The sequence below is a fragment of the Loxodonta africana genome, chromosome 2 (genome assembly GCF_030014295.1).
Source record: "Loxodonta africana isolate mLoxAfr1 chromosome 2, mLoxAfr1.hap2, whole genome shotgun sequence".
NCBI lineage: Eukaryota > Metazoa > Chordata > Mammalia > Proboscidea > Elephantidae > Loxodonta > Loxodonta africana.
In genome coordinates, this window is record NC_087343.1 from 161,931,482 (window position 1) to 161,944,459 (window position 12,978).

General features: G+C 37.9%; 1 protein-coding gene across 1 annotated transcript in view; it reads left to right on the top strand.

Annotated features, from left to right (window-relative positions):
- The window catches only part of SPINK5 (serine peptidase inhibitor Kazal type 5), a 79,877-nt gene that overhangs the window by 44,400 nt on the left and 22,499 nt on the right, over positions 1 to 12,978 (top strand). The window contains exons 17-21 of the mRNA XM_064277919.1: positions 757 to 884; positions 2,593 to 2,680; positions 7,352 to 7,479; positions 8,398 to 8,461; positions 11,401 to 11,528. Coding sequence (XP_064133989.1) covers positions 757 to 884; positions 2,593 to 2,680; positions 7,352 to 7,479; positions 8,398 to 8,461; positions 11,401 to 11,528 — 536 coding nt within the window. The remainder of the gene's footprint in view (positions 1 to 756; positions 885 to 2,592; positions 2,681 to 7,351; positions 7,480 to 8,397; positions 8,462 to 11,400; positions 11,529 to 12,978) is intronic.

The following is a 12,978-nucleotide window of genomic DNA, read 5'->3' on the forward strand; positions in this document are numbered from 1 at the left end:
CAGGTTGCTCTGTAAAATCTATTTGGGTATAAATGCTCAGTTATTCTTATGAAATTGTCACATACAAGTTCCATCTTTTTTTTTATAATAAAATTTTATTGTGTTTTCAGTGAAGGTTACAAGATTTATCTTTATTTCCTAACAACAGCTGCAAAAAGTACAAACCTATCATTATCTGGAAAAGTTGACACAATTAAAAAGTTTGCCTTTAAACTTATTCAATTTTTCAATGACTTCCCCTGTTAGCTGGCACCATTTTTTCAACTGGTAATTTAGAACTGAAAAGTTGTGTCATCCATCATGTCTGGTCAGTTGCCAAGTCCTTTTAGGTTTTCTAAATGGTCCTAACACATTCCTCTGCTCCCCTCCTATTGTTACTTGGTGATTGATTGAAAGCCATCATCCCCCATCCCTGGATTTTATCAACACACTGCCAGATCCCTTAAGCATTATTTTGTTAGTCATAAAGTTTAAGTCAATCATCTTGCTAATCTATGGATATTTTGAGGCCAGCCTGAGTAAGTACTTTTCCTGGGAGCATGCTGTGAGAGGAAGAGAGGGGAGGAGAGGAGAGCCCACAGGCTAGCATACTGCCTAGCTGACTTTTGAAAGTCAGCTCAGAAGGAAAAACAAAAACGGAGTCCAGCCTATCTGAGCAGAAGCTTTTCCTTGTACCGAGCGCCTAGATTTCTTGGGCTCCTATACAGAGGGAAAGATAGAAACCTATCCTGAGCAAATATTTCCTTTATTTTCTAGGATCTGTGCAGTGAATTTCGGAACCAAGTGAGAAATGGAATGCTCATATGTACCAGGGAGAATGATCCTGTCCTTGGCCCAGATGGAAAAATGCATGGAAATAAGTGTGCCATGTGTGCAAGTGTGTTGTGAGTATCTGTCCTCTTCTCTCCCACTGAATTTCTTTATTATATATCATTCTTGGGTCTCAGATTCTTCCTAAATGTGGAGAATACATATCATGAGTATATGCTACCCACTACCCACTGCTGTCGAGTCGATTTCAACTCATAGCAACCCTATAGGACAGAGTAGAACGGCCTGAGGAAACTCAGCAGGATGTCTATGTTGCACTCTTGAGGCAGAATTCCTTCTTTCTCCAGAAACCTCACCTTTTGCTCTTTAAGCCTTCAGCTGATTGGATAAGTCCCACCCACCTTATGGAGGGTAATCTGTTTTTCTTAAAATCAATTGATTGTAAATGTTAATCACATCAAAATACCTTCATAGAAACATATAGTGTTTGACCAAACAGCTGGACACCATAGCCTAGTCAAGTTGACACACAAAATTAGCCATCATCTAGGTTAAGGAAAAGCCAACTGGACAGAAGTCCGTGGTGCCAAATATAAAGAGTGTTGAAATAACCTGAAGAAGAATGGAATGGAGAGGATTGTTTTTACCCTTTCAGATTTATCACTGTATGTAAGTGAAACAAACACTTGATAAGTTGCTTGGTGTAGAGAATGAAACCCCTAAGAAGCAGCCTCATGTAATAGTTGTTTACTGAGATGCCTTCTTTTTAAAGCAGGTCCTGAGTCTTTTATGGTTTTGTTTTACCAAGTAGTGTGGGTAAGCCTGGGGCCAAAGCTCAGTTGCATGGGACAGTATAGCAGAAGTTGATTATTACTACTTCTGGTTCTCCTCCATTTTAGTCTCTGCCTAACCCCCTTCCAAGCCTCATCTAAAATAAATGTTGAAAATATACTTAAATAATATCTGGATAAAGGGGGGCAAAGTTATGTTGCCTATTACTTTTCACATGCCTTGGTCCAAACTTAAGTATGCCCATAGTTTCTCGAAAGAAGAGCTTGACAGAATAAAAAAAGAATAGGACAGTAGAATATACTATGGCCTGAGATTCAAGAAATCAGGATTCTTCCTCACCTAATTGATTGGCTGATGCAATGGAAATGACAAGATATGATACATGCCAAGGATTTTTCCCACTCTGATATTCTACATGGCAAGGATGCCAGAATCTTAGGTTCATGATCCACCTAAAAAAATTAGCTATTGGACTATCCTGGACTTGAATCATTGTTGCACTCCAAAACAGAAATTTCTACTTGAACTTTAAATCCGTTAAACGAATATTTAATAATATCATTACCCATGATTTAACTAAACATGATTTTTTGTGAGTACGGACCCATAGTATCATTTAATACCGTCCTTTGCTTTCATCATTGATGTGGTAGTTGTTTAAATGGGAAAAGTTCTATAATTAAAGAAATCAAGGCAATTGTGGCATCTTTTAGATCACTGATCTAAAAATTACTGACCTACAGAAAAAATATCACCTGGGGACCACATACCAAAAAAAAAAAAAAAAAGAAAGAAAGAAAAAATAAATCATACTGGTTTTATTTATTTTTTTACTGAATTTATCTACATTATTGGCCAAAGTGATAGCAGCTCTTGGACTGGTTAATTTGTACTGAAGTCTGAATTTGGATATGTATGAACTATGTATATGTGGAATGTATGGAAAGAAGATTCTCAATCCTTCTTAAAGCACACTAGGAAAGAGAATGGGGACTTGTATTCAGCTTGTATCTTCTTTTTCTATTGCAGCAAAATTGAAGAAGATGAGAAGAAAAATAATGGCAAGGAAGAAAAAGAAAAACTTGAGCCTGAAAAAGTTAAGAGACAAGCAGTACAGGTAGTTGTTTCACATCAGCACAACCTAGTAAATGTTCAAAGACCTTTCTACATAAGACTCCTACTCCCTCCTCCTCATCCCAGCATCCTTAGTAATTTTGCAAACTGAGAACATGTATTTGCATCGTCAAGGATAATATAACTCCTCTTCCATATTTAATTTATTAACTCCAGATCAGATATAGCTGCTTTGGAACTTGACAGGAGCTCAATTACACTTTTCTCCCACTGACTATGTGAATTACACTATGCCAAGAAGTAAGTGTATACGGATTGTCATCTTGTTGCCTAAATGTAAACCAATAGAGGGAGATTTTCAAATTTTCCTCCACATTTTTTTGTAGTTGTTAGGTGTTAGGTGCTTGTTGTTAGGTGCCCTTGAGTCCGTTCCGACTCGTAGCAACCAGTCCTGCTCCATCCTCACAATCATTGTTATGCTTGAGCCCATTGTTGCAGCCACTGTGTCAATCCATCTTGTTAAGGGTCTTTCTCTTTTCTGCTGACTCTGTACTTTACTAAGCATGGTGTCCTTCTCCAGGGACTGACCCCTCCTGTAACATGTCCAAAGAAAGTATTTAAGATGCAGCCTTGCCATCCTTGCTTCCAAGGAACATTGTGGTTGTACTTCTTCCAAGACAGATGTGTGCTTTCTTTTTGTAGTCCATGGTGTATTCAGCATTCTTTGCCAACACCACAATTCAAAGGTGTCAATTTTTCTTCAGTCTTCCATATTCATTGTCCAGCTTTCACATGCATATGATGCTATTGAAAAGACCATGGCTTGGGTCAGGAGCACCTTAGTCTTCAGGGTGACATCTTTGCTCTTCAACACTTTAAAGAGGTCGTTTGCAGCAGATTTGCTCAATGCAATGCGTCTCTTGATTTTTGACTGCTGCTTCCATGGGTGTTGATTGTGGATTCAAGTAAAATGAAATCCTTGACAACTTCAATCTTTTCCCCATTTATCATGATGTTGCTTACTGGTTCAATTGTGAGGATTTTTGTTTTCTTTATGTTGAGGTGTAATCCATACTGAAGGCTATGGTCGTTGATCTTCATTAATAAGTGCTCCAAGTCTTTTTCACTTTCAGCAATCAAAGTTGTGTCTCCTGCATAACGCAGGTTGTTAATGAGTCTTCCTCCAATCCTGATGCCCTGTTCTTCTTCATGTAGTCCAGCTTCTCAGATTATTTGCTCAGCATACAGGTTGAATAGGTATGGTGAAAGGACACAACCCTGATGGACACCTTTCCTGACTTTAAACCACTCAGCATCTCCTTGTTCTTTCCAAACTGCCTCTTGATCTATGTACAGGTTCCACATGAACACAATTAAGTGTTCTGGAATTCCCATTATTTCCAATGTTATACATAATTTGTTATGATCCACATAGTCAAATGCCTTTGCATAGTTAATAAAACACAGGTAAACATCCTTCTGGTGTTCTCTGCTTTCAGCCAGGATCCAGCTAACATCAGCAATAATATCCCTGGTTCCACATCCTCTTCTGAATCTGGCCTGAATTTCTGGCAGTTCCCTGTTGACATACTGCTGCAGCCACTTTTGAATGATCTTCAGCAAAATTTTGCTTACGTGTGATATTAATGATATTGGTTGATAATTTCCACATTCGGCTGGATCACCTTTTTTGGGAATAGGCATAAATATGGATCTCTTCCAGTTGGATGGCCAGGTAGCTGTCTTCCAAATTTCTTGGCATAGATGAGGGAGCACTTTCAGCCCTGCATTCGTTTGTTGAAATATCTGAATTGATGTTCTGTCAATTCCTGGAGCCTTATTCTTCACCAACGCCTTCAGTGCAGCTTGGACTTCCTCTCTCATCACCATTGGTTCCTGATCATATGCTAGCTCTTGAAATGGCTGAATGTTGACTAATTCTTTTTGGTATAATGACTCTGTGTTTTCCTCCCATCTTCTTTTGATGCTTCCTGCATTGTTTAATGTTTTTTTTTTTTTTTCCCATAGAATCCTTCACTATTGCAACTCGAGGCTTGACTTTTTCTTCAGTTCTTTCGGCTTGAGAAACACCAAGTGTGTTCTTCTCTTTTGGTTTTCTATCTCTAGCTTTTTGCACATGTCATTATAATTACTTTGTTTTCTTGAGCCATCATTTGAAATATTCTGTTCAGTTCTTTTACTTCATCATTTTTTTCTTTTGCTTTAGCTGCTCGACGTGTGAGAGCAAGTTTCAGAGTCTCCTCTGACATCCATCTTGGTTTTTTCGTTCTTTTCAATGACCTCTTGGTTTCTTCATGGATGATATCCTTGATGTCATTCCACAACTTGTCTGGTCTTTGGTCATTAGTGTTCAACACTCAAATCTATTCTTGAGATGTTCTCTAAATTCAGGTGGGATGTACTCAGGGTCGTATTTTGGCTTTCGTGGACTTGCTCTGATTTTCTTCAGTTTCAACTTGAACTTGCATTATGAGCAATTGAGAGTCTATTCCACAGTTGGCCCTGGCCTTGTTCTGACTGATGATATTGAGCTTTTGCATTGTCTCTTCCCACAGATGTAGTCGATTTGATTACTGTGTATTTCATCTGGTGAGGTCCATGTGTATAGTCGCTGTTTATGTTGGTGAAAAGAGGTATTTGCAATGGAGAAGTCGTCGGTCTTGCAAAATTCTGTCACTCGATCTCTGGCATTATTTCTATCACCAAGGCCGTATTTTCCAACTACCAATTGATCCTTCTTCTTTGTTTCCGACTTTTGGATTCCAATCACCAATAATTATCAATGCATCCTGATTGCATGTTAGATCAATTTCAGACTGCAGAAGCCAGTAAAAATCTTCAATGTCTTCATCTGTGGCCTTAGTGGTTGGTACGTAAATTTGAATAACAGTCATATTAACTGGTATTCCTTGTAAAAAAAAAAAAATAAAAAAAAAGTATGGATATTACCCTATCACTGACAGCATCGTACTTCAGGATAGATGTTGAAATGTTCTTTTTGATGGTGAATGCAACACCATTCTTCTTTAAATTGTCATTCCTGGCATAGTAAAGTATATGATTGTCTGATTCAGAATAGCTAATAAGAGTCTATTTTAGCTCACTAATACCGGTGTTTTTTAATACCTAGGATATTGATGCTTATGCATTCCATTTCATTTTTGACGATTTCTAGTTTTCCTAGAGTTATACTTTGTACATTTTCGGTTCTGATTATTAATGGATGTTTGCAGTTGTTTTTTTATCATTTTGAGTCTTGCCACATCAGCAAATTAAGGTCCCAAAAGCTTGACTCCATCCACGTCATTAAGGTTGAGACTCTACTTTGAGGAGTCAGCTCTTCCTCAGTCGTCTTTTGAGTGCCTTCCAACTCAAGGGGCTCATTTTCGGCACAGTATCAGACAATGTTCTGCTGTTATTCATAAGGTTTTCCCTGGCTAATTCTTTTCAGAAGTAGCCTGCTGGGTCCTTCTTCCCAGTCTGTCTTACTCTGGAGGCTCAGCTGAAACCTGTCCTCCATGGGTGACCCTGCTGGTATCTGAATACCAGTGGCATAGTTTCCAGCAACACAGCAACATGCAAGCCCCCACATTATGACAAACTGAAAGACATGTAGGGGTATGCTTAGTAAAAAAAAAAAAAAAAAAGAAAGAAATCTAGGTTTAGCCCCAACGCTGTGAGATTTCTGGGAAAGTAACTTAAGAACACTTTTGCATCCTGGGTTCCCATTCTGTAAAATTTCATAGAATGATGATGACAGTAGTGGTGGTAATTGTGAAAGCTATTGATTATTTAGTTGCTATTGTATGCCAGATATTATAAACATTTTCTAGCTAATCTTTGTAGTAACCATGCAAGGTAAACATTATTATGCATATTCTATTGATGATGACTCAGAGGCTCAGACAACAAGTTTTGAAACATATGTACTTAGAAATTCGTTAGCTAGCAATTGAACCACAAGTTCTGGCTTCAAAGCCCATAACACACTTTCCTTTTGCCCCTAGTGCCCCTTGGAATATTTCTGCAGGCTATGTCTCAGGTCTTCATTAATCTTTTTCTTTATTGTTTTCTAATTTGGAAAACCTCATTTCTTACTACTTTCTCTGCTCTCACCTTTACTTCCTACAGTCTTTTCTCAACTGTGTAGCCCAAATAATTATTTAAAAACATAAGGCAGATTATGTTACCCAGTAGCTTTTCATCTTACTCAGAGTGAGAACCAGTGTCCTTCAGTGGCTTACAATGCCTCACAGGATCTATACTTTGTCAACATTCCGAACACATTTTCTACTATTCTACCCATTACTCCCCTGTGCCTGCCTTAATGGCCACCTTGTTACTTCCTAAACATGCCAAGCATGCTGTTCATGGCTACCCATGATCTTAAAAACCAGGAATCTGGACTCAGACTATTAGGGTACAAATCTTGGCTCCATTTCCTACCAGTCAGGTTAGACAGTTAACTTTTTTGTGTTGAAGTTTCATTATTTATAAAATAATTATAAATATTATGTTCATTATTTGTATGAAGGCCAAAGGAACTCATCCAGATGTAACATCACAGCACGGAGACTCATAAATCTTAAGTACTCAATATGTACTCAATGTATCCATTGTGTTTTGGGGCATTATTTCATAGTTATACATGTTTTTTTTTTTTTTAATTTTGAATCCTCTCTTCATTTGGCAGGAGCTGTGCAGTGAATACCGTAACTATGTAAGGAATGGACAGCTGGCATGTACTAGAGAGAATGATCCCATCGAGGGCCTGGATGGGAAAATTCACGGCAATACTTGCTCCATGTGTGAGGCCTTCTTGTGAGTAGTGCTGCAGTCGCTGCTACTGCTGAGAATAGGAGAAGGCAGGCCTAGGGTGGGTGAGGGAGTGATATTGAAGGGTTTATTAAGGAGGTTTTCTCAAAGAGATAGGACATGAAGGCTGTCCTTATACTGATTTCAGAGGAGTTGCTATTCTAAGCCACATACTTAGAGCATTCCTCTTAGTCTTTTTAGTGTTCAGAAAGGTACTTGGATCACCCTCAAGGGAGGACCTTTTGCTAAGAGAAAATTCTCCCAGAGTTAATGGCATAAAAAGGCTGGCAATTCTGTCCTCTGTTTATGTAGGTTACTGTCATGGGTAATCCAAAAATGTAGTCATTGGATGCTAACAACTGGAAATCTCTTAAAAACCAGACATGGCTGTCAATATTTTTAAATATCCCAGTTGTTTTTCTGGGGAGAAGGACGAAAACTTAAAAACAAAAACAACAACTCGGTTCTGTCTAGTCAATTCTGACTCATGGTGACCCCATGTGTTACACGTAGAACTGGGTTCCATAGGGTTTTCTTGGCTGTAATGGTTATGGAGGCAGATTGCCAGGCCTTTCATTTGCAATGCCTCTGGTTGGTTCTAACTGCCAATTTTTCAGTTTAGTAGCCAAGAGCAAACCGTTCATGCCACTCAGAGACCTGGGGAGAAGGACAATACTTTGTATTTTCTAAGATAAATATAATAGGGAAAATTTATTTACTGATCTGCTAGTACATATTTGCCTTATTTTTAAAGCAACATTAAAAACAAGAACAGTATGAAGGGCTGTGTGTTTACCTTTCTACTCCAAAGCTAAGTTGGTAGAGGTATAGAAATAATGGAATATTTCTATCTACAGAGATTTCCCCTTTATAATAATACATATCAGCCACTAGGAATAGTTATCTTTTTTCCCTCTCTCACAGCCGGCAAGAAGAAAAAGAAAAAGAAGTTGAATCCAGAGCAAGAGCTAAAAGGGCAGCTGAAAAGGTAGGTGTCCTGGAATATTGACACATCAATGAAAGGATGAGGTTTGCAGTTTCCCTGTAAATATAATTCATGGAATTATTGATGGTCCTTTTGAACCTACCCAGCGGCCCCACAGGAGAAAGACCTGGCAATCTGCTTCTGTAAAGAATACAACCAAGAAAATTCCTATGGAGCAGTTCTGTTCTGCCACATGGAGTTACTTTGAGTCAAAAGTCAACTCGATAGCACGGCTTATTTAGTTCAGGAGTTGACAAACTTTTCTTAGAGATCCCTTACCTGTTGCCATAGAGTTGTTTCCAACTCATAGTAACACTATAGGACAGAGTAACCCCATAAGATAGAACTGCCCCATAGCATTTCTAAGGAGCAGCTGGAGGATTTGAACTGGCCATCTTTTGGTTAGCAGCTGAACTCCTAAACACCATGCCATAAGGCTGTCCAGATAGTAAAATATTTTAGGCTTTGAGGCCATACTGTCTCTTGTGTAACTATTACAGCCCTACTGCTGTAATTCTGAAGTAACCATAGCTAATATGCAAATGAATGGGTGTGGGTGCGTTCCAATAAAAGTTTACTTACAAAAACAGGTGGTAGCTGGATTTTTTCCACAGGTTGTAGTTTGCAGACTACTGATTTAACCCTTCCCATATTTTAAGACTGAGAAGACATAAAGTCCAGAGAACATTGGGAACATTGATATCAGAACCCATACCCTCACAATTCAAAGTTCTCACAACTGAAAAGTGGAAAAAGCAGAATCCAAACCCACGCTTCCTGACACCAAACCCAGCACCCTTCCTAACAAACAATGTGGTTTTGTATTACCACGTTTGCTCAAACCATGTGCATGTTCTTTGTTTTATATTTAATTTTCTTTTGGTGCCAGTATTTGGGGGAAAAGTAAAGAAAATAAATATCTCCAAAGAATATTTTCTTGAGTTCAAAAATAATGACTCCTGGTAGATTATTCTAGACTTTTAATTTATTTATTCAAAGACTAATGATATTTAAAATGATCTGTAAAGAAGTATCACATTCTGTACGGTTGTATTTCACACAATTGTACATCTGAATTAAAAATAATAGAGTGGTTCATATGAAAAAATTTATTTTTAAATATATCAAGAAAAAAATGTTTTGGTAAGGGACAATTTCTAATTTCACATTAGCTAATATAGACAAGGAAACCCTGGTGACAGAGTGGTTAAGAGCTACGTCTGCTTACCAAGAGGTCGGCAGTTCGAATCCACCAGGCGCTCCTTGGAAACCGTATAAGGCAGTTAGTTCTACTCTGTCCTATAGGGTTGCTATGAGTTGGAATCGACTGGATGGCAATGGGTTTTTAATATTTCTTTTGCTACTATGATTAGAGTTAGGGGTTCTGACAGATCTTGAAACAGAGCTAGGAGAAAACTCACTCCATAGTCCACATTGAGTTTCAACTTGAACAGATTCAGGAAAAAAAAAAATCGAATTCAATCCTCATTTTCACCAATAATAAACCTTATGATCCTAAGTGATTTGCTTAATCTTGTTCAATTCGTCTTAAAAATTTACTGAGTGCTCTGTAGAAGCTAGTCATGGTGCTAAATTATATGCCTATGTTATCTCACCTTATTCTCACAAAAATCCAGGACGTATATTGAATAGTTGTATACTGTATTTTATGCAAATAATGCAAGGCTTCTAAGTTTGTTTGCTAACCACTCCCTCCCCCTTGAGAGGTGTTTCTGAAAATACCTGGTGGGAGGAGGGAGTGGTTGGCAAACAAACGTAGAAGACTCACGTTATTTGTGTAAAAATTCGGTATTGGCCATTATTATTTTAGCCATGTGAAATAGATTCTAATTTTTTTTTTTTTAGAAAAGAGGAGAATACATAATGAGAAAGAGTGTTGGAATCATGCCATATACAGAATGACTGAAGCATCTAGAGGTGTTTAGATCTTGGGAGAAAACATAGGGAGGTATGGAAGAAAGACAAGAAAAATTTCCCCAAATAAAAGAAGGACTTCCATGGGAAAGATGAAAAATATCCTCTGTTTCTCTGAGGGAAGTAAAATACTTCAACTTTGCTTGCTGGTGTGAAGGAATGCAATCTCCTGTATTTTACTGACAATTTATAAAAGTAAACTCTAAGAGTAGGGATCCTTTAGGGATTACAGTTATTTTCCAGGGTTTCCCAAAAGTAGCACTATGACTGCACAGTTGCTGTCAAGTCAGTTGTGACCCGTGGCAAGCCCATGGGTGGCAGAGTAGGATTGTGTTCCATAGAGTTTTCAGCAACTATTTTTCGGAAGTGTATCACCAGGCTTTTTTTCTGAGGAGCCTCTGGGTGCCTCTAATCTCCAACCTTTTGGTTAGCAGCTAAGTGCGTTAATTGTTTGCACCACCTAAGGACTCCAGCACTACAACTGGTTTGTGGAAATATATTTTTGGAATAAACTGTCTGGGAAGGTAATGAATTCCTTCACAGCAGATGACTTCTTGGCAAGCACGATGTAAAGGAGATTGAGATGTAGTATAGGTAGTTGGACCAAATGAACTTAGGGATTCTATCCAAACCTGAAGCTCTTTGATTCCCTGACTTGTGAGGTGTTTATTTGTTTGTTTTATTTTGATATTACAATGAAATAGAGATAGACAATAAAACCCCAAGTAAGGGCTGTGGACCAGTCCCCAGACAGTCCAGTTTATTAAGAGTCTTACTTGTGTGTGAATCCAGGTTCAGTCTGTATTTTGGGGCTAAATCTCAAGAAAAAAGAAACACAAAACTCTTCTCAAGTTCTGTGTGTTTAGTAGGAATTAGATGATGCCAGAAAAAATATTCTCAGTTTTCTTTTGTTTGTTTGTTTTCTCTTCCTTTCAGCGCTTAGTAGAAACCAAACAAACTCAATTTCCAGGGAAATACCCAAACACTTGAATTTTTTCTTCTTTTAGGATACATGCAGTGAATTTCGGAGTCTTTTACAAAATGGAAGTCTTTTCTGCACACGAGAAAATGATCCTGTGCGTGGCCCAGATGGCAAGACCCATGGCAACAAATGTGCCATGTGTAAGGCAGTCTTGTGAGTACACAAATGAAGCCCTGCTGTGGTTGGCAGAGTTGGGGAGGCAAACAGCTGGGCAGATAATGCATATTTCCTTACATAGAAAAGAAAACAAATGATAATCTGTAAAGCTTTTTTAAGACAAATCCTTCTTTTAAAAGGCCAACGTTCACAGTTCTAGAAAGATAATGTATTAGTAGATCATTACATTCTTTATTTGTTCTGGGGTAGAGACAAACAATAGATTCCAACATTTTCCTGGATAAAATTCTAAGCCCTTTGCTATCAAATGGATTACTTCTCTGGGTTATTTTGGAATTCCCATTGGGAAGAAAAACCAATTTTATTGCCAATCTAACTTGTCTACCTACATTTTTGAGACTGTCATCCTTTCAGGGAAATGAAAGTTTGAAAGGACAAATCAAATATTTAAGGTATTCAATAGCCTTTTTGCTGAACATCTAAAATATACCACCTGTATAATAATTACACAATGATGAATGAAACAGACACTCTTCTCAGAGATCATATAGTCTATCAGAGATTAGACATGCACATAAGCTAATATAATGCAAAGGAAGAATTGCTAAATGTGATATGATGTATATAAAGAGTTTATGGTACTTCAAGGAAGCGACAGTCAAGAGAAAGTTTTATGGGAGGATAGAACTGGACCTTTTAATTGGGATAGAATGTAACATGACACAGAAGTATGAGTGGAGAAGGAATAGTATAAATGAAGATCTAAATTTAAGAAAACTGTAGCCATATACAGTAAAGAGCAAGCCATTTAAGTATAGTTAAAACTCTCCATCTTTACCAGCCTTGAATTCCAGTAAATTCTATATGTACTGGAAAGCTGCTAACATTTTTACAGGTTGGAGAACAAGTAGCATGAATGTCTGCCTAAAGGAGAAAGGGACTAAAATTCAGGATGCAACTGCTGTTGTGGGGGTTTGAAGTAATCCGGTGAGAAATAGCTGGAGCAAGGGAAGTAGGGAAGTAGGATAGAAGGTAGGTGGATAAAGACGGGAGATATCGTGGAGGTGAAATTAATGTTTTGTGGCAACAACTGTGTGAACTGAAGGAGCAGAACCAGTTAGATATATGACTCCAAAGCTTTGTTCTTTGAAAGATAGAGAATCCAGGAGGAAAAATATATTTTGAAATAGACAAGAATTATTTTTGGACCTCTTGAATATGAAGTACTTGTGAGAAATTCAACTAATGATGTCCAGTGAACATTGTTGAAATGCTAATTAATTGCTCACGTTGTATTACATGTGGTTATGTATAGGCTAATTGTCACCTTCTGCAATGAGAGCTCTTCCATGCAAGGAACTTCACATAATTTTAAGAGAAGAGGGCCTGCAGCATAATAGATGTTCAATAGAGGCTGATGAATTCTGGACAAATCTAATGTGGTCACATGACAAGAAACTCATAAAAATGCAATCCACTGCCTCTA